Here is a 27,109-nt window from a genome sequence, read left to right as displayed (position 1 = left end):
TGCTTGGATTTTCAAAAATGTTCAAAATCATAAAAAATCTTTTTACCAACGAAAAATGACAATTCTAGTGGGAAAAATCATTCAATTAATAAATAAAAATAACCCCAGACGACTTGACTATCTCCCCTATGTTAAGAATATCTATAATTACCGAAATATAAAGTTTTTCTAATTATAACTCTTAATAGCTTACAAAAAGTTTAAAACATCAAGACAAGCTAAAATATTTTAAATTTGTAATTGAAGTTAACTGAGAACATAAACACTACCACTGTGCCCCCCAAAAGCTTCTGTTCTTCTAAATGTGATCCCCTATAATTCCTGCCTCTACAAAGTAAAATCCAAACCTACGAAATAAAGTTCATGGAGAATACCATCCTTCTGATTTTTTATTGAAAATGTTCCATGACTATTTCTGTGAAAACTTTAAGAAATTCCTTAATTTCGTTGCTAGAGCTAATGCAAGAATACACAAATACACACATGCATACATTCATTGTACTAGCTATTGTCTTATTTAGACCACATAAAAAGATCTTTAATATGCATTAGCTGCAAATTTTCACTTTGGATCAACTATTCAATCTATGTTGGAGAGATTAGGAACCGTAAATAAATTATATAATCTCACTTTATATAAAACACTGCAACTTAAACTTCTAGTTTTCTGATGTCTTAAGTTGAATAGTTCAGATAAACATGCAAACGTTTCTGCATCCTCTATTGGGTGATTATCTAAGCTTTTTGAATTGTCGTGTTCAAAGCCACAGGTTGAATTATTTTCACTGAGATTCTATAAAATGTCATGAATGGCACAGCTATAAATCCTAAAATCCAAAAACAAAACAAATGATAACCTCAAGGAAATGAGCCAATTCTTTAAAGACACAACCTGTCAAAACTCACACAAGAGGAAATAGACAATCTGAATAGGCCCATATCAATTAAAGAAATTCAATTAATAATGAACGAACTTCCAAAACATAAAGTGCCAGGCTCAGATCAGTTCACTGGTGAGTTCTACTAAACATTTAAGGAAGAAATTACACCAATTCTTTACAATCTCTTTCAGAAGATAGAAGCAGAGGAATACTCCCTAATTCAGTCTAAAAGGCCAGCATTACCCTATTACCAAAATTGGACAAAGTGATTATAAGAAGACTATAAACAAATATCTCTCATTAACATAGATACAAAAATCCTTAACAAAACATTACAGCAAATCCAACAATGTGTAAAGACTTATAAATCATAATCAAGTGGGATTTATCCTAGGTACGCAAAGCTTGTTTGAAAATCAGTTAACGTAATGTATCACAACAAAAGATTGAAGAAAAGTCACAAGATCATAGATGCAAAAAAAAAGCATTTTACAGAATCCAGCACCCATTCATGATAAAAACTTTCAGTAAACTAGGAATAGAGGGTAACTTCCTCAACTTAATAAATAATATCTAAAAAAAGCCTTACAGCTAACTTCATATTTAATGGTGAGAAAATAGCAACTTTCCCACTAATATTATGAATAAGGCAAAGATGTCCCCTCTCACCCCTCTTTTTCAATATTATACTGGAAGTCTTAGCTAATACAATGTCAAGAAAAAGAAGTAAAAGGTATACAGATTGAGAATGAAGAAATAAAACCACCTTTGTTCACAAATGACGTAACTGTCTATATAGGTAATCTAGATTATACAAAGGCTGAAGAATACAAGCTAATATACAGAAGCCAGTTGTCTTCCTACATACCAGCAATGAACAAATGCAATTTGAAATTTAAAACATGATACAATTTACATTAGCAGAAAAGAAATGAAATACTTAGGTATAAATCTAACAAAATGTACACAAGATCTATATTAGGAAAACTATAAAACTGATGAAATAAATCAAAGAAGAACTAAATAAATGGGAACATTCCATGTTTATAGGTAGGAAGACTCAATATTAAGATGACAGTTCTTCTCAACTTGATCTACAGATTCAGTACAATCTTAATCAAACTCCCAGCAAGTTATTTTGAGGATATTGACAAACTGATTCTAAAGTTTATATGGAGAGGCAAAAGGCCAAGAAAAGTGAATATAATACTGAAGGAGAAAAAAGTTAAGAGAACTGACACTACCTGACTTAAGACTTAAAATAAAGGTACAGTAATCAAGAGAGTGTGGTATTGGTGAAAGAACAAATAAATCAGTGGAACAGACTAAAGAGTCCAGAAATAGACCCATATAAATATAGTCAGTTGTCAAAGGAATGAAAGCAACGCAATGGAGAAAAGTCTTTTCAACAAATGATGTTGGAAAAACCGGACATCCACATGCCAAATAATAAATTTAGAAACAGACCTTACACTATAACTCAGAATGGATCACAGATCTAAGTGTACAACACAAAACAATAAAACTCCTAAGAGACATTATAAAAGAAAACCTAGATGAACTTGGGTATGAAGATGAATTTTTAACTACAACACCAAAGGCATGATCCATTAAAGGAATAATTGATAAGACAGACTTCATTAAAAACTTCGGCTCTCCAAAAGACATTGTACACTGTAGGCTGGGCACGGTGGCTAGTGCCTGTAATCCTAGCACTTTGGGAGGCCGAGGCGGGTGGATCACCTGAGGTCAGGAGTTCGAGACCAGCCTGGCCGACATGGTGAAACCCCATCTCCACTAAAAATACAAAAATTACCCAGGTGTGGTGGCGGGCACCTATAGTCCCAGCTACTCGGGAGGATGAGGCAGAAGAATTGCTTGAACCCGGGAGGCGGAGGTTGCAGTGAGCCAACATTGTGCCACTTCACTCCAGCCTGGGTGAAAGAGGGAAACTCTGTCTCAAAAAAAAAAAAAAAAAAGACATTGTACACTGCCAAGAGAATGAATAGACAAGCCACAAACTAGGAGAAAATATTTGCAAAAGATAATCTGATAGAGGACTGTTATCCAAAATATACAAATAACTCTTAAAACTCAACAATAACCAGGTGCAGTGGCATGCTCCAGTAGTCCTAGCTACTCCAGAGGCTGAGGCAAGAGGACAGCTTGAGGCCAGGAGTTTGAGGCTGTACTGTGCTATAATTGCACCTGTGAATAGCCACTGCACTTCTGCATGAGCAAGCTGGTGAGACTCCATCTCTTAAAAATAAAATAAAATAAAACAGCAACTCAAAGTACTGTAATTTTTTAAAAAATACAAAAAAATAAAATACAAATTTAAAAACCCTCAACAATAAGAAAATGGACAACCCAATTAAAAAGTAGGCCAAAGATCTGAACAGACACTTCATTTGAGACATACAGACGGCAAATAAGCAGATGAAAAGGTGTTCCATATCATATGTCATTAGGGAAATACAAATGAAAACAAAAATGAGATGCACCTAAGAGGATGACCAAAATCTAGGAAACTGATACCATGTACTAGCGAAGATGTGGAGCAACAGGAACACTCATTAGTTGTTGGTGGGAATATAAAATATAGCCACTTTAGAAGACAGTTTGGCACTTTCTTGTAAAACCAAACATACTCTTATAAAGGATTGAGATTGCTGAGTAGTATATTTACCCAAAGGTGTTGAAAACTTAGCCCACAGAAAAGCCTGGATCGGGATATTTATAGCAGCTTTATTCCTCATTGCCAAAACTTGGAAGCAATCAAGATGTCCTTCAGTAGATGATGGATAAACAAACTGTGATACATCCATACAAAGGAATAGTACTCAGTGCTAAAAAGAAATGAGCTATCAAGCCACATAAAGATATAGAAGATCCTTAAATATTACAAAGTGAAAAAAAAAATCTGAAAAGGATACCTATTGTATGATTCCAACTACATGACATTTTGGAAAAAGCAAATATGGAGACAACAAAAAGATCACTGTTTGCCAGGGGTTTGGGGGATGGAAGAATGAATAAGCAGAGAACAAAGGATTTTTGGGACAGCAAAAATTTTGTAGGATATTACGATGATGGATATGTCATTATATATTATACCGACCAAGGAATGTACAACACCAAGAGTGACCTTAATGTAAATTGCGGACTTTGGGTGATTATGTGTCAACGTAGGTTCATCTATTGTCACAAATGTACCATTCAGGTGAGCAATATTGATCAGAGGGGAGCTAAGCATATGGGGGTGGCAGGAAGTATATGGGAAATCTCTGTACCTTCTACTCAACTTTGCTGTGAACCTAAAACTGCTCTGAAAAATAAAGTCTTGGGCTGGGTGTGGTGACTCACACCTGTAATCCCAGCACTTTGGGAGGCCAAGGCAGGCAGATCATGAAGTCAGGAGTTCGATACCAGCCTGGCCAACATAGTGAAACCCCGTCTCTACTAAAAACACAAAAAATTAGCTGGGCATGGTGGCGGGCACCTGTAATCCCAGCTACTCGGGAGGCTGAGGCAGGAGAATCACTTGAACCCGGAAGGTGGAGGTTGCAGTGAACCATTGCACTACAGCCCAGGCGACAGTGTGAGACTCCATCTCAAAAATAAATAAATAAATAAATAAATAAAATAAAATCTCTTAAAAACAAACAAACAAAAAAGACACCAGAGTAAATTTTATATTAATTTTATTTAAGTATATATGTCATATAAAAGTTTTATCTAATAATTTTAAACACACATAATTACTTATATATATAATGCTTCAATCTACTTTATTAATTATCATTAATCCTTTTGGTCCCTGAATCTGCCTTTGCTTCCTCTTCTAAGGCTCGATGCAGAATATAACTGCCCATGGAGGGCAGGGGACAAGAAATTAAGGGTCCCAGGGAGACCCAGTTTCAATTATCCTTGATGATGCTGAGAGGCATTCAGCACCATGAACATGCTGTTCAAACATAAATGAGAAAATAAACTATCTGAACAATCTTCATGAGGTTTTTCCACACAAAGTGTATTTCATATTTCTATAGATTTAACTACTAACAAGCTACATCCAACGAACTTAACTACTACTGAATCCTCGGAGGTATCATCAATATCCGGCTTCCAATTTCCACTCTCTAAAATATTTCTCCATTGTGCTCCTAGATTTCCAGGTGCCAACATTTACGGTAGGTATGATTTTCTGGGGCTTCAGCCACTGGACAAAGTGTTTCATTTCTAGGTAGCTGCTGTGTTCACTGTAAGGAATTCCTATAACACCAAAGAAACCAAGTTGTACACTAAAATCAAACTAATTTAAACATTCACAATCCTAAAATAAAATAGAATAAAACAAAAAAGAAAAGTAATCCACAGTATTTTTGTCAAAAACTCCTCAGTGCTTTAGTTCTGATGAGAAAACTTGTTGATATCTTTTATGAATGATAAAGATTAAGACATTAAAATGATACTGATATGGTTTGGCTCTGTGTCTCTACCCAAATCTCATCTCAAATTGTAATCCCTATGTGTTGGGGGAGAGGCCTGGTGGGAGGCGATTGGATCATGGGGGCAGATCTGCCCCTTGTCGTTCTTCTGATTGTGAGTTCTTGGTCAGGCATGGTGGCTCACACCTGTAATCCCAGCACTCTGGGAGGCCGAGGCAGGCAGATTACCTGAGGTCAGGAGTTCGAGGCCAGCCTGGCCAACATGGCAAAACCCCGTCTCCACTAAAAATACAAAAATTAGCCAGGTGTGGTGGCACACGCCTATAATCTCAGCTACTCAAGAGGCTGAGGCAGAAGGATTGCTTGAAACCGGTAGATGGAGGTTGCAGTGAGCCGAGATCATGCCACTGCACTCCAGCCTGGGGACAGAGCAAGACTCTTGTCTCAAAAAATTAAAAAAAAATAATAAGATAGTGAGTGAGTTCTCAGGAGATCTGATGGTTTGAAAGTGTGTGGCACTTCCCCCTTTGTGCTCTCTCTCACTCTCCCGCTTCGCTAGGATAAGATGTGCTTGCTTCCCCTTTGCCTTCTGTCATGATTGTAAGTTTTCTGAGCCCTCCCAGTCATGCTTCTTGTTAAGCCTGTGGAACTGTGAGTCTATTAAACCTCTATTCTTCATAAATTACCCAGTTTCAGATAGTTCTTTAAAGCAGTGGGAGAATGGACTAATACAGATATGAAACTTGGAACGTTCAAAAATCTATTACCTTATTGTGTGTATACTTAATAATATGCATTTCCAGAGAGTCCTATTTAATTAGGTTTTTCTTATTAAACAATTCTTCCTTTAGACACTTTACTTAGCTACAGGTTTCTGGAAAATATGGAAGAAATATGAGTCAAATGTGAAGAATAACAAGCAGGAGACTCTCACTTCCAGAGCAGGTAAGCAGATTTGTCCCCAAGCTTTGCACATATAAAAAATTAGGAAAAAAAAAACAAACACACCCTTTATCTTCTTTATTGAAGATCGAGTACTACAGAGAAAGGTGAAAAGGGTCCTATTTTCAGTATACTAGGGTCTTTAGAGGCTGAGGGTAAATCACTGGTCTGGTGACACACCAAACATGTTTCCATCAGCTGTCACTGCAATAAGCCAACTCTGAAGGCAGTGGTAAACCTCCTTCAAGGATGAAAACAGGCAAGTCTGTATCTCCTGCTGTCACCACATCTAACCCATCATCTTCCTGCTCCCAATCTCACATTGTCATCTATACTTCCAGTATACACCCACAGTAGTCCTTTCAAGTAATTCTGCAATTTCCTCTCAATATCACTGATCACAAAGTGAAATGATCTGTATTCGTTAATGTCTATCTACTAGTCAAGCTCCTTTATATCAGTTTACAATGGACTAGATACAGGATTAGAGTTGTAGAGAGATTTGAAAGCTCTTGAATTATTAAATTCTTTGGTGCCTGTTTTTGTTGGATTTGAACTTTACAACATTTTTTAAAATGTAAAGTAATTATAAACATTAAAAGGGAGAAAATTTAATAACTATACCATATATTGAAATGTTTCCTTTGGTCTGGGGTATAACATCTGCTATTCTAGTGAACTTGTTAGAGTGTGTCCATCCTGTAGGTCGAAACGCCAAAATCTGATTGTATTTCCCACCACACTTCTTCAAATGACTCTGTAAGCCCTGTTAAATAAAAATAGTATATTGAGGTCAATGGAGACGAGTTATGTAGAATAAAACAGACTGATTAAAGATGTTATATTGGCACAGGCATGGGGAGTTTTCACTTTTTAAGCATTAGCTTCAACAACCTAGTGCTATGCTTCTAAAAATAATCACTAAAAAAATATATATAAAATATTTTCTCCTTTACTTATCTGAAGTTAAACGAGTACAGTCTGGGAAAAAAAAAAAGTACAGCGAGACAACTTTAAACACAAGCAATTAGGTATAAACAAATTACAATTCTGATAGCTACCAAAAACAAAAACAAAACTACTCTCCAAATCTTACTCCACAGAGATAATAATATTAACAATGGTAAACACCAATGCAAACATATCTCCATGCATATACACCAAAAGGGGGTAGCTAGGTGGATAGAAATAATTTTATGTGAATAGCATTATACTCAACACAGAGATACATTTTATAGCTGCTTAATAGCATTCTTTTCAGGTGTTTATGCCTTTTACCCTTTAAACATGAACTAGATTTATTTTAAAACTTTTCATACCACTATTGTTGGAATATGCTCCCCTTATAAGTCCTGAGTAGAATAAAACTTCCCCAAACTAATATAAATGATGACATTTGATAAAACTCTTAGAAAATCAATGACCGAAGTTCAGTCTTCGAAAGATAAGAGAAATCCAGTTATAAATAATAATGGCACAAGGGATACAAAAAAATCTAATACTTTTGGTCTGAAGACTAAAACCCATAGTTTCAAAGACTTAGAATGAATAATAAAATTAATTTTATTGATGAATTGGTAACAATCCTTTGATTTCTCTTTTGTATCAAATAAGAGCCTTTTATTAATTAGAAGTGAATATAAAAATACCCACCATAAGACAGCCATATTTCTTACCAATTACTATGCACACCGAAAAAAGTTAGTTATTGATACGTAACTAAATTTCCGTTTCAATATTCTTGGTTCTGCAAATTTGCAAGTTTTTGCCTTGCTTAGTCTAGGACCTAGCTAATGTAATATTATTTAATCACTATTCCTTCTGCCCTTGTCCTCACAAAGAAAGAAAATAATAAGAAACTGAGGTTTAGAGTAATTATACATATAATACATATACTGAGTCCAACTTTCAATACACATCTTCAAACCTGCCCATTCCTATTTGTCTCTGCAAAACCATCCAGAAGAATTAAATGATAACTAATATTTGCTTTTTGTGGGACAAATTAGAGTTACCACAAAAACATCATTAACCTGTACCATAAACAAAAACTTCAGATACTATCATATAAGCCAAATCTACAGAAAAAAAGACTACCAGCAGCTACGAGTAGTCCATTAACCACAATCTGAGAACTATTCTCATGAGGAAATTTATTAAGAATAGTTTAGTCAATATGAAATCCCTGATTTATGACTTGTCTCTCTCCGTTTATTGGTAACCAGTTTGGGAGAAAAATACTTTTAGCAATGTTACTAGAATTATTTTTTCAGCATGCAAATAATCATCTATAACATTGTTATAACATTTTACCACAATCAATCAATCAGGTTTAAATCAGGTGGTAGTCAACTATGTAGCACATACGTGAACTTGGGGTGTTGAACTAGAGAGCATGAATTGTATTTATAGCCTTTCAAAGGCTTTCAGGCATGCCCTGGGCACCTTGAAAACTGTATTAGGATTACCTTTTCACAAAAAGTAATTATCTCTCATGAAACACAACTTTTGGCTGGTAAAAAAAAAAAAAAAAAAAAAAAATTGGCTCTAATTACAAACTTCAGCTTCTGCTTCATCTGTGTTTGGGAGGTAAGAAATCTTCCGAGGCCAGGCGTGGTGTCTCACGCATGTAATCCCAGCACTTTCGGAGGCCGAGGCGGGCGGATCACGAGGTCAGGAGATCGAGACCATCCTGGCTAACATGGTGAAACCCCATCTCTGCTAAAAATACAAAAAATTAGCCGGGCGTGGTGGCAGGTGCCTGTATTCCCAGATACTCAGGAGGCTGAGGCAGGAGAATGGCATGAACCTGGGAGGTGGAGGTTGCAGTGAGCGGAGACCAAGCCACTGCACTCCAGACTGGGCGACAGAGCGAGACCCTGTCTCAAAAAAAAAAAAAAAAAAAAAAAAAAAGAAATCTTCCGAAAATATGTGGGTAAATGAGGGACAGGGCAGGAAAAACAACTTTTCACAATATGCCATTTTATAGTTTTGTTTTTACCGTTGTGAATGTATCACCTATTCAAAAACATTTAAAATATATATTTCTATTATCATTGCTAGAATGTTTAATAAATATTAAAAGAAAAAAAAAGAAGTCTTCAGAAAATGTGATCAATACCCAGTCACTTTAATGGAGGAAGAGGAGGGACTATTGAAGGCAATACCAGTAAATATCCATTCTGGTATTACACAGTTGCTAGGGTCAGTGTGGAGGACAAGAGGATACAGACTTCACTTTCTGCGAGCTTACAGCCTAGTGGGCAGGAGGTCAGTAAACCCCACCTTCTAATGGAAACCACCTGCCCTTTCTCAGCTTTTTCTATCTCTCATCATTTATTACACCATCAGCACCTAGGAGCCTTACAGACTGACCTTTTCACAAAGAACTTGTGTTTTATTATAAAATCCTAAACGTGGAAACATACAGACTTGACGACTATCAAAAATATAGATTTATGACTCCAGATCACTCCTTCAAGGACACTAGCCTCAAAAAATCATTCAGAATCAACATTTCTGAGTTATTAAAACCAACTTGAATTCCTGTATTAAAAAGTTATGCTTAGGCCAGGAGTGGTGGCTCACACCTGTAATATCAGCACTTTGGGAGGCTGAGGCGGGTGGACCACTTGAGCTCAGGAGTTTGAGATCAGCCTGGCCAACATGGTGAAACCCCATCTCTACTTAAAAATACAAAAATTAACCGGGCATGGTGGCACATGTCTGTAATTCTGGCCACTCAGGAGGCTGAGGCATGAGAATCGCTTGAACCTGGGAGGCAGAGGTTGCAGTGAGCCAAGGTTGCATCACTGCACTCCAGCCTGAGCAACAGGGCGAGACTCTGTCTCAAAAAAAGAAAAAAAAAATACATTTGAGTTTGTAGTAGTGAAAATCTAAATCTTGTTTAAGTTGGGATTTGTAAATATATGCTGTCTACAAGAAGGCCATATGCATCAGAACACACAGTCTGTAGAGTGGTAGGTTGTGACGGACTGTCAGGAAGAGGTGGCCCTCTTCCTGTTCAAAGTGGATGCACTTCATTACCTATTTTTCAGATCTTGCTCAGAAATCTTACTTCATCAATTATTGTCTTATCTTAGATTCTCCCTGTCCCTCACAACATAAAAATCCTCATCTCTGATGGCCAACAAACAAGCAACCCTCCTCCCTCAGGCCATCAAAGTATCCAGCCCCTCTTCACACCATGCTCTAGTCTTCCTGTCTCCATTGCCACACCTCTCATTCATTCTTTTTATTTCATAAACACAATAGCAAATGCGAAAATACATTGTTTCATGCATTATGTTCTGAATTTATTTTAATATACAGGTTTGAGGTATTCGATTGCCAGGTGTCAAAATGTTAGTATATGGAATAAACCTTAGTTAGTATATGAATAAATCTGACAAATAAGCCCCCAAATCCCAGCAAGGTCATATCACATGTCTTAACTTACACCTTGGAACTAATGCTCAAACTTCCTCTTAGGATACACTTCCACTATTTCATTTAATTGTCGCAACAAGTAAATTTTCAATATTTATCAATCTAGAAAGGCTTAATATTAATACAGAATAGAACAGACCCGAAGTAAAGTAAGAACTTCTTAGATTCTTCACTCATTTCCCCACTCACCCAGAAAGAACTGGAAAATGATCTTAAAAATTGAAGGTCTGAATGTCCAGATGGCTGCATACCTTTCCATTTTTGTTCCTTCCTACATATTAGTTCTCTAGTTCCTAAACTTCTGGTGGGCATATGAATTACTCTACAGAGTTGCACATCTAGAAAAACTATGAACATTTAAAATTCCTCTTAAAAGATTGTCTAGGGCAAATTTTATTATGGGTGACTCTATTATAATTGAATTCCTCTAAGTTAAATGTAGTTTAAAATAATCAGATTACCTTTTTTGTTCACCCTAAAAGACATATCTCTTGAATGCTTACCTTAAAATTAATTTGCATCATTGGGAGAAGGTGAACCAATGAACTGCACATGTCGGTAGTGATGACTGAATTAATTTCTGGTATATTGAGGCACTGTAGAGTTTTATATTTTTCCTGGGACATGCCCACTTTTGAACCTAAAACATCAGCAATGGCTATGGGCAAAAGAAAAGATTAAAAATAGTAGACTTACAGCTCGTGAAAAAAAGTTACAGCTTAAGCAAATTTTAAGGTAAGAATTTACCAAATAAAAGGAAATTCAAAACATTCACATTTTTACCATGATATCTCAAAAAGGCTGAATCATTTTGTTAGTTTACTGTGTGGAATAAATTGTGAGAAAACCAAATAATTTATTTTTAAAGGCTTATTATTTACTATTTAAAAACTGCAAAAGTGTATAGAAAGTGGGTAGAGGAAGGGAAGGAACTAAATTTGAAGAAGTTAAAAGCCCCAGCTTTACCATCTTTAATGTTTGATATAATGTGGCCATACGTAAGAAGAAATGGAAAGTATTTGGCAAATTAGTACAATACTACCTGGACAAACTAAGTTATACATCCAGAAATCATTTAGGAACAAAAATTAAAACTGATTGCTAATATAATTATTATCCTCAAAGAATGCAGCAATACAACTATGCATTAATCATCTTTCAAAGTTTACTAAATAATAATGTAGCATGGGCAGCTGCTCTATAAATTTCTTATATCTAGAAAGCCTAAATTAAACACACTTATCAAATGTTTCCCTAAAGTCAAACCTTTCAAAGATTAAATGTTTCAAACTATCAAATTTTCCTTCAACTTCAAAGGTAATATTGAATCATTACAGGAAATAATTATCAAATGCAAAGTAGAAACTGAAAGGGCTTTAGGCAAAAAGAATCTGATCTTTATAATATATTAATGTAAATTAGATACACCTACCACTCACCTAGGAAGACTTTCTCTTTTCCAATAGAGTAAGTGCCACAGACAACAAGAGCATGTGGGTTTAGAGTTACAGCCTCAAAGGCAGTGTTGATGGCAAACCGGATAACCTCTTGCTGTGATGGAAAGGTGTATTCTGGGCTACAATATCTGTGATATGGAAACATGGTACTTACTAAAAGAACAATAAAAAAGCCATCACCTTAAGCTGGATGCTATTTTAGAAAACAAGCGTTAGCAACTTACATACAACAGCAGTATAATATATTAACACCACAAATTATCTCACTGCCTGTGGTTGGAATTATTTACCAGTTACTACTAACTTATGATCAAATTGTAAGTTTTCAATATATCTTTTTCATTATATTTCTTTTATCACTCTCAAAAAATGGTCTTTTTGGAGACTTTTTTTCTCCAAGAATATTTCTAACAAGCCTCCTATTTTAGTTATAAATTATAAACCTCAGTATCTTTTATTTAACTCCAAACACTATCAACAAATCATATTGATAAGGATTATATTTGGACTAAAGACTGACTTAATAAAAAATGATTAAAGTAATGAAACTAAACATGAATTTAGTGCAACAGTTTTAAATCAGTTAATATTGACATGGTTGATATTAATATCGTTTCTTACAGACACAAAATATATATACTATGTGTATATATATGTATATGTGTACACACACACACACACACACACACACAAATACAACAGATCCAGCTGGGTCTATCTCCATACAATATAACCCAGTGAAAAATAAACTCTAAGCTATTATCTATCTATATTTGGGATGAAAAGTAAGCACTTTTTCACTAAAAATGTAATAAGCTACAAAAAACAAACATTTTTCCCAATTTTTGGAATTGTTTTTGCTAGTCAACCACTAGAGAAGAAGAAGAAAAACCTTTCTCATTAAAAACCCATGAGGAAATTCAGAATCATATCAGAATAGAACTAGGTAACAAAAAAAGGTTTTTTTTTTTTTTAAAACTTACTTTTTAAATTTATCCAGTACTTAAAACTCATATAGAAGAATGGAAAAATCAGTTACAGTGTGAGAAAACTGGATGCGGAAAGACCATCTTTTACTAAAATATCGCATCCAAACGTACTTCTCCTTGAAACAGGTTGAAATGGTTAAGATAATTTCTAACAAGTTGATGAAATATTTTAATATATAAAATCTCATCATATACCAGAAATATACACAATTTTTATTTACTTAATAAAGCTAGGGAGAAATACATACACAGTTAAAATGTAATGGCTTATGCCATTATATTTATAGTACTCAGGAATTCAAAACTGTCACTTATAAATTATCTTTTTAAGAAAAGAACAACAGCAATTTTGGATACTCAAAAACAGAATCACATTTTGACCCCGTCTTCTCTTCACAATTAATAGCTACACAGTTACTCTGAAAGGACAACTTAAAAGGGTGTCTTCCTAAAGTTTGCTCCTAAGTTTTTCTTCCTTGTTTCAGTAACAGGATTCTTATATAACATATTTTCAAAAATAAATCACACAAAAAAATGAGCTGTAGTCAGTTAACACATGCAATCTCAAATTTGCCCTTAAGCAAGTATATATATACTTTTCAAACAGCATCCTTCTGATAAAGAGCCTTAAAATAATAATTGGCAATAAGCTGTTGTTTTGATAACCATAATACAGAGAGCAAAGACTGTCAGTGGGAAAAAGAAGCACACACAAAAAGCCTCTCTTACGTGGTATCTAAGTACAGCACATGGACTTTCTGGTCCGCAAGAAGAGAACGTTCCATGCTGGGATCTGCTCTGAAGTCTCCCGTGTGTAATATGACAGTACCATTAGGAAGATAAAAGAGGATCATGACAGCACCTGGACAGCTGAACACAAATTTCAAAGGAATGTTCTTAACACAGGCAAGCACCTAAAGGAACAGTATCTATTTCAATATCAACAAGTTAGCACACTTTATTAGTGACCACAATGACATAGCATTGCACTACAGGAAATGTGGCACTTCAACTCAAGGAAATTTACATCATAAAAAGAACTGGTGTGCAGGAAAGGCAGACCCAGACATTCCCAAGAAAAGCATGTTTTCAGGACTGGCCCTTGGCTGGCTCCTGGGAAATGAACTCTGAACCCTAGGAATATTATGCCTTGTAAGACTGTTTTGTATGCCTGAGACATTGAACTATGTGATACTAGCTTGATGCTAACTTTGTGATCTATGGTGAAAACCCTATAAAGTTGACTTTAAAAATCAGAACTCGGCCGGGCATGGTGGCTCACACCTGTAATCCCAGTACTTTGGGAGGCTGAAGCAGGTGGATCACCTGAGGTCAGCAGTTCGAAACCAGCCTGGCCAACATAGCAAAATCCCGTCTCTGCTAAAAATACAAAAATTAGCCAGGCATGGTGGTGCGCGCCTGTAATCCCAGCTACTTGGGAGGCTGAGGCAGGAGAATCACTTGAACCCGGGAGGCAGAGGTTGCAGTGAGCTGAGGCTATGCCATTGCACTCCAACCTTGGCAAAAAAAGGGAAACTCCGTCTCAAAATAAAATAAAATAAATAAAATAAAATAAAAAATAAAAAATCAGAACTCAAACTGGCAATTAAAAAAAAACAGCAGCAAAGTTAGCAGACAAAAACTTAAAGGCAACCTAATGTAATAGCTTGGCCTGGATTTTAGGAAACCTAGATTTAGTCTTCTTTCTCTTCATCGATGACCTCTATGGTACAGAGGGCTAACATTCTATGGAAAGTAGAAAGAAGCAGAGTTGATAGTTGTGTTTTGACAACATGAATGCTGATAGTACTTTATATTAAAAGAAAAAAAGAGGGAAAAATGGAGGCCATTTCCAAGAAAAAAAAATCTTCCAAATCTTTAAGATCTAAAGGCTGAATGATTTCTTAGTTTAAAGAGGGGTAGGGGGAGATAAAACCGACCCTCTAGTATCTGAATGGAATACAAGCTGTTAATTTATATAAATGATAAATGATACTAAAGAAAATGGCAAAATGTTATCTTGCAAAGAACAGCAGAAACAATATGTTAAAGTATTTTAAAAAATAAGATGGAATCTCAGATGTCAAGTGTAGTAATTTAAACTGGATAAAAAATGGGTTAGATAACATTTAGAAGATCCCTTTACTTTTAATCTCTGATTCTATAATTGGGCACATTATTTTTCAAAAGGAGAAACATCTTACTCAAGTTTTAAGAAATATCAAGCATATTAATTATAATGAAAAAAGTTATTAAATAATCATGCCAATGTGTTGTCCTTTTGAACATTTAAAAAATGTGCTATTAAGATGACTTTAATACTTACTGATTGGCATCAAGCAAAACAACTTTGACACCATTCACGATACATTCAGTGTCCAGTGGCAATGGGTGGATATATTGTTCTTGCACATGAAGCTTGTTCTTCAACAAATTGCCAGTTATCTGCAAAACAGGACGTACTTATTGCTGATGCAGTAAAACACTAAATATTTTATTTCAGATCTAGTGTAGAACCATAACATCTTAATAACGTCCCTTTTCCTGCTTATATTTAAGTAAGCACTCCACAATGCCAGGAAGAATTTCCTATAATGGCTGTGCCACTACTCTGCCTGAACATTGTCACAGATTTCGCCTCATCTGTGAAGAGTCCATCCTTTCCACCATGACATACAAAAGCCTGAGTGATCTGGTTCCAGCCCATTCCTGTGGGTTTGTCTCCTGTTATTCCCTACCTTAAGTTCTAGCCATTTTGAATTATCTGAAGTGCCTGGTGGCTCACGCCTGTAATCACAACACTTTGGGAGGCCGAAGTGGGTGGATCATATTTCTCAGGTGCCTGTGCCTTTACATAAACTTTACTCTCTACCTAGAATGCTCTTTCCTCTGCCTGGTCCTGGAATCAGACAAATTTGCATACAAGTTCAGACTCTGCCATTGCTAGCTCTGTGACCTGGGGCACGTCACTTAACTTCTCCAAACCTCAGGTGCTTCATTAATAAAAAGAATTCTTGAAGCATGCTTCAAGAATGCTGTGAGGATTAAATCAAATTCTAGTTCAAGCCCTTAGTAATGAGCATTAAAATGTTCACCTTTTAATAATTAGTTCAAGGTATCTTTTACCACAAAACTGTGCCTAACCTTAGCCCAGGACAGGGTAAAGCACTCTCTTCTCCCTACTCCTAGGTACTCCATTCATTTTTCTATTATAATACAATCCCAATGTGGCATTATTTATGAATGTTTCCTCTGGAGGTTATAAGCACCTTGAAGCTCGATAGAGTCATGTCCCTCAGTATCTGCAGGGAACTGGTTCCAGGACCCCCTGAGGACACCAAAATCTCAGGATGCTCAAGTCCCTTATATAAAATGGCACAGTATTTGCATATAACCTATGCATACCCCCTTTAAATCATTTTTAGATTAATTATAACACCTAATACAATGTAAATTCTATGTAAATAGTTGTTATACTATATTTTTAAATTTGCATTATTTTTCATTGTTGTATTATTTTTTATTTTTGAATCTTTTCAGTTGCAGTTGGTTGAATCTGTGGATAGGGCACTCACAGATACAGCAGGCTGACTGTATTTTGCCTTGAGAATCCATTTAGGCTTTCAGTGAATGTTTACTAAATGAAACTTCTTGTTTTTAGTACATCGTGAACTAGTTTATCTTTTGTTTCCATGTAATAAAACATGTTTTCTAAAAACTGAAACTTGACATTAACTCGTTTAAGTTTAGAACTTTTATGTGGAATATGTTTTCTCATATTTTTTTCTAGTAGAATGAAAGATCTTACTGTTTTAATTATTATTTTTTAACCAAATTGCTTAGAAATTCACAGCATTCTACAAAGTCAAAAGTTAGAATACTAAAACTTACCTCACTACAATAAACTGGAAATGTGAAGTGTTTAGACAATCCAGCATAATGATCAGAATGAAAATGTGTGAGAAAATAGGCTGTGCAACCTTCAACCACACCATACTGAAAGGCATCAACTGTAAAGCTGGTTCCTGCAATAAAAATATCGACACAGTAGGTTGAGCAAGAGCTAACAAAGATACCCAATTTGATTATAAATACTGAATGAACCGTCTATCCTCTTTACCTCTTATTTCCAATTTAACTATATTTAAAAACTTATACCACATAAATTTAGCAAAAGGTAACACTAAAGATGAGAATGTCTTAAAAGTTTCTACCAAGTATCTCGTATAGAGACTTTTATTTATGAATAACTGCACCAAAAAAAATTTTTTTAATTCTAGGTTACAAACCAATTACTTATTTGTTTTAACTAATACTTTCATTATACTTAGCACTTTACTTCTGTAAAACAGCAAAAGGAGAATATTAACTTTCTCCTAAAACATGAATTCTCAATGGGGGCAGTATTGATCTAAGGAAGCCAAAATGGTTGAGGGAAAACATAATCTCACATATGAGACAAACAATATATCTATCATCTTTGAATTTCACTGCACAGTCGAACTGGAGGACAGGGGTGGGAAACAAGAAAAAAAAATGCCTAAAAAGGCTCCTTACAGGAGCACTGATGAAGAAGAGGTTGAGAAATACTGTTCTAAAGTGTGCTCATGCAAGAAATAATTAAGTGTACTGACTGGTGATGTGCAAATAAATAAGCATAACTTCTCAATTCTATTGAGGCTTATCAACACACGGTTTTAGGATCATTTAAAGTATTGAAAACTGGCCAGGCTCGGTGGCTCACGCCTGTAATCCCAGCACTTTGGGAGGCCAAGGCGGGCAGATCACGAAGTCAGGAGATGGAGACCATCTGGCTAGCACAGTGAAACCCTGTCTCTACCAAAAACACACACAAAAAATTAGCCAGGCGTGGTGGCGGGTGCCTGTAGTCCCAGCTACTTGGGAGGCTGAGGCAGGAGAATGGCATGAACTCGGGAGGCGGAGCTTGCAGCGAGCTGAGATCGCACCACTGCACTCCAGCCTGGGCGACAGAGCGAAACTCTGCCTCTAAATAAATAAATAAATAAATAAATAAATAAATGAAGTACAGAAAATTAATCAAAATAATTATTAAAAACACCACTGATGTTATGAAGTATATAAATGCTATTCTTTACATAAATATATTGAACAAATTATAGATCTAGAACATCAATAAAGCACTTTAAAAATCTTTCAGCAACCAAGTATATTTTGGCAGCAACCAAGTATATGAAAGGGCAGAGAAACTAAGTTCTAATATGGTTTTAAAATTTTTGGCATTTACTATGATATGTAAAACCTGTGACATTTCCCATCTTTGAAACTATTTAGTACTTTGTATTTCTCACAAGCACTTAGAGGCTGCCTTTTATTAAAGTTATTTACAGAGATGCCTTTCCTCCTTTTATATTAAGCTGAATCCCTACTCCTCTCTTACTAAGCTTTCTATAGCCCGTAATATCTACCTAACTAGTACAGTCACTTACATAGAGGACACGTTTAATAGAAACTTGATGAATTGAATGGAGCAAAAAAAAATCAAATAAGCAAAAACCAAATCTATGTTAGAGGCTCATGAAGTATCACAAAAGCAAAGCAAACACATACAAAAAATTGTCTCATACACACACACACACAACTGGCAATAAACACAAAGTTCAAAAACGTTGTCTTTGTTGGTATATCGAGTATTGATATTTCAACTTACCAGTTATTTTCTTATAGAATGGACATGTCTTTTTTCTCGATCCTCCTACATTAGATGACTCTGGGATTTTCTTGTTGCCCCTTTGCAGCCCACCATGAGCTGATTTTGTGAAGACTTTGACTTTACTTAAATTGACTGCTTCAGATTCTGTATTAATAAGGTGATCTGATCTCTTCTGATACGCTCCATCCTGCAGTGAATTTGACTTTCTACGTCTCTTTTTTTGACGCTGTGACCTCTCACTAGAAAGTTCCACAGAAAGCTGACTCTCATTTAAATTACTTGCATCAAATTCTAAATCACTTAAAGATTTTTCTGCTTTCCTCTTGCACTGCAAGGACCTCTTTTTATTAGAACTTGGAACTGGATTTAAGTTTATCCCTTCTAATGCACTTTCCCCTAGCAATTTCTCTTCTTTTCTTTTGGGAGGTAGTCCAAAATACACACCTATATCCATTTGCTTCATTACCTTGGTAGAAGGATGTCTTGCATTACACTTAAGACCAGAAGGCAATATTTTCGAATACTTCGGAGCAGGTGTACTAGACAAGTTTTCTGTATTTAAAATTGTAGCTTTACCAACTGGCACACCCTCTAATGCCTTTCTACAGAAACGTGCTGAGTTAGTATTATTCTTAGCATTCAAGTTCTCACTTGATAATTTTCTAATTGTATTTTGGGTTGGTTGGGAAGAAAGATACCCTTCTCCCTGACTTTCAAAAGGTTTCAACATTAAACTCTTAACTGACGGAAGAGAAACTTGATTGTAAACAGATGATTCTTCAATCACCTGTTTCTGTCTATTTGATTGAGCTGAGTGAAATTCTGGCTCATCAGGTTTTGCTTTAGTTGCCTGATGAACAGAAGTAGCAAGCTTCCCTGCCAATGCAGGTGGAAACAACACAAAATCACCACCAGTACATGTCAGATCATAAGGCAAAGTACTCTCATTATTTTGGGAAACAGGTTGAGACAAATCATTTAGACTATTGAATCTATACAATCCTTCATCATACTTATCCTGAGTTAAGAAGCTGTTCACTTCGGGGCAGCTCTCATCCTGGTCCTTCAGTAAGGGACCATGTCGTTTTTTAAAAAAACCACAGCTGTCATCATCTTCTTCGAGGGTGCCATCTTTTGAGCTTTCGGTAAAAAATAGTTGTTCTTGTGAATCATCCAGTTTTTCATTGATATCATGAGTGTCTTCATCACTTTGAAGTGGAGAATAGGAGATTTCACAGTCGCTGAAGTCATTTTCTGGCAATGGCAAATTTATGTGTCCTGAGTTGTTTGCAAGACGCAAAGCAACTCCTATCAGTTTGTCATTCTCAACAAGTTCTGTAAATTGTAGAGCTTGCTGGGATGTTTGGATATTAGTAGAAATCTTTTCACTGGCTTCAGTTGGAGATGGAGACTTTTTAAAATACTGTGTCATCAATAAAGGATCATTTGAAACCAAGTTATCAGTTTGGTTCTGATACGAAGACCATCTTTCCTCAAGGCTACAAAGGACGCCTGACTTAGTCTCACTGAAACTGCCACCTGACGCAGGTGATGGGCTGCTAAAAGGATGATCACCAGCCCTGCTTTGAGCTAGCAGGAAGTGAGTGTATCTCTTGTAATGAAAAGGAATGGTTGAGGTACACAGAAGACCATCAGGACACTCTGAAATTTTAATACAGAAAAAAAAATTACAGGATCAAAGCATAGATTAAGCTTTGACAACATTAGCAGTATAAATTGGGTTCCATTATTTAACATTCACATTGCATACAATAAAAAGTAACAATTTTAATAAGATTAGTTATAATTGTTGATACACTGAACAAGTTTTAGATTCTATTCTAAGAATAGAATTTGAGAAGTTGGTTCATTATAAGGCTTTACTAATTTGGAAACTATTCCCTATCATACTACCATGATTGAGAAACTTTCTATAAGCCATCTTGGCATATCCCTGTGTATGTTAATTTCCAGATTTATCAAAAAATGACACTTCCCTCCCCTCAAAAAAGATGTTATATTTGTTATATTAAATTAGAAAACTTCGTGGCTTACAACCTAACTTAAAAATGCCTCTTAAAAGCATTTGTTATAGAATGGAATTTAATTCGAGAGCCATCTGAGAGTCTATTCAAAGGAGTTTAGTGAAAAACCAAAAGAAAAATTTTTTGAGGTGGTTTCATCTATAAGACATTTCACCCTAAGGTCTTCATCCATGGACTCCAATTTCCATTCTTGATTTTCAAGTTACATGAAAGCAAATTACTAGCAAATTTATGAGGTTTTCACTTGCTATCCTTTTCTGGGAAAGGCTAATGCCAAATTTAAAGAAGATTTTTTTTTTTTTGTATCTTCATGCAGTACTTTAAAATAACTACAGGTTAATAATAAAATGTATTCTGAATCATAGCTAACATGAAAGCCATATTGAGTATTTTTTTATTTTACTGAATTTTAACTTTTTTTAGATTAAAAAATCTATATATGGAATATAAATGATTTTAAAATATATAAATCATCACAACAACCCGTTCTCCATATATATTCCAAGTAGGATTTTCTACGTTAAATACTTATTACATATTTTAAAAGATAAAAAACATAGCATACTTTTATTACCACTTGACACGTTTTTTGTTAGAATCTTAATCACCTAGGACTCCTTCACAGTTCCTCTTCCTGTATACATTAGCATGATGACTAAAACATAACCATATTTAGAAACCACACTATATCTATAGTTTTTTTTTTTTTTTTTTTTCAGACAAGGTCTCACTCTGTCGCCCCACCCAGGCTGGAGTGCCCTGGCATGATCACAGGGCCCTACAACCTCGACCTCCTGGGCTCAGGTGATCCTCCCACCTTAGCCTTCCAAGTAGGCCACCACGCCTGGCTAATTTTTGGTAATTTTTTTGGTAAAGATGGGGTTTCACCATGTTGCACAGGCTGGTCTTGAACTCCTAGGCTCAAGTGATCCGCCTGCCTCGACCTCCCAAAGTACTTGGATTACTGGCATAAGCCACTGTGCCCAGCCTATTTATAGTTTTCTGTGGAGTTCCATAAAAATAACCAGTTGGGGCCGGGCGCGGTGGCTCATGCCTGTAATCCCAGCACTTTGGGAGGCTGAGGTGGGCAGATCAAGAGGTCAGGAGATCGTGACCGTCCTGGCTAACACAGTGAAACCCCATCTCTACTAAAAATTCAAAAAAGTAGCCTGGTGCGGTGGCGGGCACCTGTAGTCCCAGCTACTCGGGAGGCTGAGGTGGGAGAATGGCGTGAACCCAAGAGGCGGAGCTTGCAGTGAGCCAAGATAGCACTGCACTCCAGTCTGGACAACAGAGCGAGACTCCGTCTCAAAAAAAAAAAAAAAATAAAATAAAATAACCCATCGGTCAAGTTATCTGACTTTTAAGAACTTTCATCTATAAAATGTCAATACTATCTACCTTATATGGTGATTGTGAAAGTTGGGTAAGTAGACAGTGTGAAAGTACCCAGCATAGTAAGGATTCAGTTAACATTTATGGAAAATAATCCAGATACTTAGGAACTTTTATGAAATAACACAGTGTATTGAAACTGTTTTCTAGTCTGCCATTTGCTTTACAATTATACCATTGACTGGTATGGTGTCTCCCAATGTCTCCTTTTAGTTTACTGCTTGCCTTCCTTGTTTAACTGAATTGGTATGTCTGACCCAATGAAGACGTTTTAGATTATTTAGAAACTGCTAACTTTTCTGCAGTCTTACCTGTTTCAGAGCGTGGTGGAGAATCCAAACATTCAAAAACATGCCATCGAGGTGTCTGCCCTATCAATGAGGAAAAAGGCATCTGGCAATTTGGACAGTATCCATCATAAACTGGACGTATCTTTGGGGACACGTGTTGGCTTTTGTGAGTTCTACAGAGTTTTCCTGGAGTAGTTTCCTTGTCTTGGGTCTGCTGAATACCATCTCCACAACTTGAATTCTGACTAGAAGCTACAGAAGTCTGACAATCTGCATTTTCGAGGGGCATTTCATGGTCCTTCACCTCTTTAGCTTCTGTGGCTCTTTTTCTGTTTCTATTCCGTTTTGACTGGTATTTTCCATCTGTTGCTTTTTCAACAGATTTTAGAATATTTTTAGAGCCATTATTTGGATCAACTCGTTTTGGTTTTCTTTTAGATTTGTATTCCCAAATGTCTTCTTCGGAAATGTCTTCTAACATGGCAAAATGATTTTATCATTCAAGAAGTATTAATCTTAAGTAAATTGAAAGTCCATTTCTTGTCACAAAAAGTTATAGAATTATTTTGTTGAGAAAAAAAAAAGGTAACAAAATTCCCACCAACTCAATGGGAATCTGCAGTGTTGGTAAAGAACATATCGGCAAGCTACAAACCTTGTACCTGACAACACCTGCTATTCCATTTACACCTCAATAAACTAAGATAAACCTATCACAGGAGTAGCAACTGTGAAGTTCTCCATTATGGGTGCTATTTCATTCAAATATCTTGTCCTTTTCCAGGACTTGATTCATAAAAATAAGAATACTTCAAAAATTAAGCACTAATGGGAAATATAGGTTCAACAGCTTAATCTTAGAACGAGCTTTGTAACAGTGTTATGAAGCTACTGTCAAGTGGACAACCGTCCAAATAATTCATAAATCCAACCACAGTCCCTGGACAAGGGGCTTAACAGGTATCCCAAACACTGAATGGCTATCTCAGTTTACTAACAAAACTAGTCACAACATAATCAAAGAGATGTGATTCGCAAAAAAACTGCGAAGTCACTGTCCTCATCCACGATTAGTGGATACTCAACCACTTCAGTTTCCCGGGACAGTCCATGATCTTCCTCCAGCAGCAATGAACAATCCCTGCACAGTGAACAAAAAAAGTTCAGATATGTGAAAGAGTGTGCTTGTATTGAGGTCTGACTCCGTATTGCACCCATGGTTCCGAAGGTGGCCAGCCCTCTGTCCACCTGACTCAAAACGGGGGTCACACGACAGCCTCTCCCTTATCTTTTGGCATTACAGGCTGGAAGGCCAGGAAGCGGGGCCTTAACCCTCTCCAGGTTAAGCACAGCCAGCTTCAAAAAGACCTCAGAGCCCTCCCCTTCTGAAGACTCTCAGACCCGCCCTCAAGGACCCTCGCCGCCGCCCACCTGCCACTCGGCTCCCTAAGGGAGCCGCTCCAGCTGCATCCGCTCCTCTCGGCACCCCCATCTAAAAATGTGTTCGCGCCCGCACTTTCAGCACTCCCAGATGACAAAACGCTGTGTTTGTGTATAAGTGAAAGCCAGTCACTTCCAGTTTACAAAGCCTTCTTTCTGGAGGTTATTCCTACCCCCTTTACCTTTAGTGTCTTGGCGGGAACAACTTCCCGCTGCCAGTGCCGTGTCGAATCGGCGGATGCTGGTCAAAGAGGGAGACTTTAAAAATAACTTTTAAAAATACATTGCCCATTTAAGTCCTACGGATTTATTGTATTTTATTTTTGTTCGAAAGCCCGCTAATTCCCAATGTGGAGGGTGGGAGATGGTTCCCTTAGCGCCTCTGGGACGCTGTCCCTGAGGTCTTATTCCATGTTGAATCTGACGCTCTCAATGTCCAGGCTCGGCTGCGGCGTGGGGACCGAGAAGGGGCGGGGTGGGTCGGGACGGCAGTTTAATTACGTCCCCGGGAACTGCGCCGATTTGGACTTTTGGCACTTGGACCTATGCTTTAAAAAGAAAAAAGTGTCATTGGCGTGGAGTGGGGCTAGTGGAGGGTGAGGTGAATGCGCCGTTTGGAAGCCACAGGACAGTGAACGTTTCGTCTCTCCCAGCGAGACTCTCCCGCGGGCCCGGCGGCCGCCTCAGGAGCCCGGCGGAAACATGGCGGCGCCCGGAGCCCGGGGCCGCAGCCTCTCCGGCCTGCTCCCCGCGCAGACCTCGCTAGAGTACGCCCTGCTCGACGCCGTTACCCAGCAGGAGAAGGACAGCCTGGTCTACCAGTATCTGCAGAAGGTGGACGGCTGGGAGCAGGACTTGTCAGTACCCGAGTTTCCGGAAGGTGAGGGGCGGGCGTCGGGGTGGGGGCCTCTCCCGGCACCTCCCCTTCCTCGGGGAGGGCGCCCTCGCCCGAAGCGGTGGGCTAGGCGGGTTTGTGTCGCTGGCGCCCCGGGGAGTGGCCCTTCGCCTAACTTGGGCCGCTGCTCGCGTGCTCTGCAATTCCCAGGGGTCCCCAAGCGGCCACCGACGGGGGTTTCCCTGGCACGAGGATCCACATACTCGTCTGTGTATTCTGAGTCCCGCCCGCGTCTGATGTTAGCCAAGTAGACACTCCGTGAATGTTTAGTGTCCCCGGTGGCAATGATTGCAACGTCCACACCATTCTGTCCATTCAATCTGGTTCCCCAGTGTCGTCTCGTCATCTATCTTTCTGCATCATCTTGACATTTATTGATCACTTTTTCATGTGTCACACACAGTTTTTTGTTTGTTTGTTTGTTTGTTTGTTTTTTTAATACGGAGTCTCGCTCTCCCAGGCTGGAGTACAGTGGCGTGATCTTGGCTCACTGCAACTTCCGCCTCCCAGGTTCGGGCGATTCACCTGCCTCAGCCTCCGGAGTAGCTGGGACTACAGGCCCGCGCCACCACGCCTGGCTAGTTGTTTTTGTTTTGTTTTGTTTTTTGTATTTTTAGTAGAGACGGCGTTTCACTATGTTGGCCAGGCTGGTCTCGACCTCCTGACCTCAAGTGATCCTCCCGTCTCCGTTTCCCAAAGTGCTGGGATTACAGACGTGAGCCACCGCGCCCAGCCTGCCACACACAGTCCTAAACACTTGAGGGGATACCTAAACACTTGAGGGGATATTACCTTATTTAATTACCTCTATAGCCCAGTGAGGTGCTCTTATCATTCCCCTTTTACAGTTGAGGAAATGGAAGCACAGAGAGGTTAAGTAACATGCCCAGGGCCTCACAGCTGATAACTGCCCCAGCTGGATTATACAGACCCAAGATTTGCTGCTTTCTTAGCTGTGCTGTGCTTCTCCGTTCAAAGTCGTGAAACTAATACTTTTAAAAATCGGAATCAATTATAGCCTATTTCCAGGGTTTAAATCCTGGCTATGTGAGCTTTTGGAGCCTGAAGGAATAGATATTCCCAGCAGGGATGTTTGTGAAGCACATCTTGCCATGATAAATGAAAACGTATTTTACCTTCTTTGGATGGGAGTAGCATTGCTTTGCCTGGTGGTGCTGGCATGTGTCCTGGCGTGACACTGAAACCACATGTATAGTTAATTGGTTGGATGTGGCAGAGTTCAGTTATCTCATGGGAGGTATATCGGAACCTGCCTCTGACAACAGAGTATTTGGTGTTTTTCCAAGCCTTTTGCACTACCCACCTTGAAAAGTGCTTATTTTTCCTGCTATTAATCTTATACTGGATTTGAAATATTGTGGAATTCTTACAAAAGAATTGGGTACATGAATGCTTATCCCATCAAATAAACTTTACAATATTGTTTACATCTATACAAATATATGATTTAAAAAATTTTTGGTACAGAAGGTAGTTATATAGTAAGTACACTATTATAAACAAGCCGGCCATCAACTGGGATTTGGGGAATGTTTTTTATTTTCTAGTCTTGTTTGTATTTACAGGGCGTGTATTTTATTCCCATGAGATTTGACCTCTGTGACTCATAACTAAAAAAAATAATAAAATATTCAGGCTTTGTGTTTAACATAGTATGTTTTTCTCCTGGACCCGATTATTGAGGACAGAATTCTAGAAATGACTATTTTCTTGGTTTGTTTAGCAGTAAACTATAATCAAGAAGTCGTAAACATAACTTTATCTGAAAAACTGTATGCTTTGTTCATTTCTTAGGAGACTTACATGTTTATAGGAGACAGTGCAGTGTAATGGGTAGATTCACAGAGACCTGGAATTAGATCCTCGTTATTTCCATTTTGTTGGTTGTGTGATTTTGAGCAAGTTACTTGACCTCAAAGCCTTATATTTCTCACTTGCAAAACTGAACTATTATTTACCTTTCAGGATTATTATTTGTATTGAAAGTAATATATGTAAAATTCTTAATTCACAGAAAAGCTTACTAAATGTTAGCAGCTTTTTATTGTATTCATTGCAATTATTGTTATTGTAAAATACATTTTATTAAGCCTGGTAAGTATCTAGCACAGTAACTGAGATGTAGTCATTCTTTCTATACCCCCGATCTAAGCCACTCTTGA

General features: G+C 37.4%; 2 protein-coding genes across 4 annotated transcripts in view; one reads left to right on the top strand and one right to left on the bottom strand.

The window, feature by feature from the left end:
• Positions 1-4,568: 4,568 nt before the first annotated feature.
• DCLRE1A (DNA cross-link repair 1A) lies at positions 4,569-24,079 on the bottom strand. 2 transcript variants are annotated; one of them, XM_030806862.1, is made up of 9 exons: positions 22,613-23,969; positions 18,859-20,523; positions 17,061-17,194; positions 15,496-15,614; positions 13,899-14,039; positions 12,163-12,308; positions 11,227-11,381; positions 6,899-7,040; positions 4,569-5,156 (listed from the first exon to the last, which is right to left on the bottom strand). In XM_030806862.1, the coding sequence occupies exons 1-9, from the start codon at positions 23,070-23,072 to the stop codon at positions 4,996-4,998; spliced, it is 3,123 nt and encodes a 1,040-aa protein (XP_030662722.1). In that variant the 5' UTR covers positions 23,073-23,969; the 3' UTR covers positions 4,569-4,995. The 2 variants fall into 2 exon arrangements, 1 of the variants encoding a protein (XP_030662722.1); XR_004028697.1 differs by having other exon boundaries at positions 4,570-5,156; positions 6,899-7,255; positions 22,613-24,079.
• Positions 24,080-24,486: 407 nt separating this feature from the next.
• Positions 24,487-27,109, top strand: part of NHLRC2 (NHL repeat containing 2) — a 62,158-nt gene continuing 59,535 nt past the window's right edge. For both annotated transcript variants that reach the window (XM_003255491.4, XM_030806859.1), the window contains exon 1: positions 24,487-24,911. In XM_003255491.4, the coding sequence (XP_003255539.1) occupies positions 24,734-24,911 (178 nt within the window). In that variant the 5' untranslated portion in view covers positions 24,487-24,733. The remainder of the gene's footprint in view (positions 24,912-27,109) is intronic.

This window comes from Nomascus leucogenys, chromosome 3 (genome assembly GCF_006542625.1).
Source record: "Nomascus leucogenys isolate Asia chromosome 3, Asia_NLE_v1, whole genome shotgun sequence".
Lineage (NCBI taxonomy): Eukaryota > Metazoa > Chordata > Mammalia > Primates > Hylobatidae > Nomascus > Nomascus leucogenys.
The sequence above is the reverse complement of the archived record's forward strand: the minus strand, read 5'-3'. Positions and strand labels throughout refer to the sequence as shown.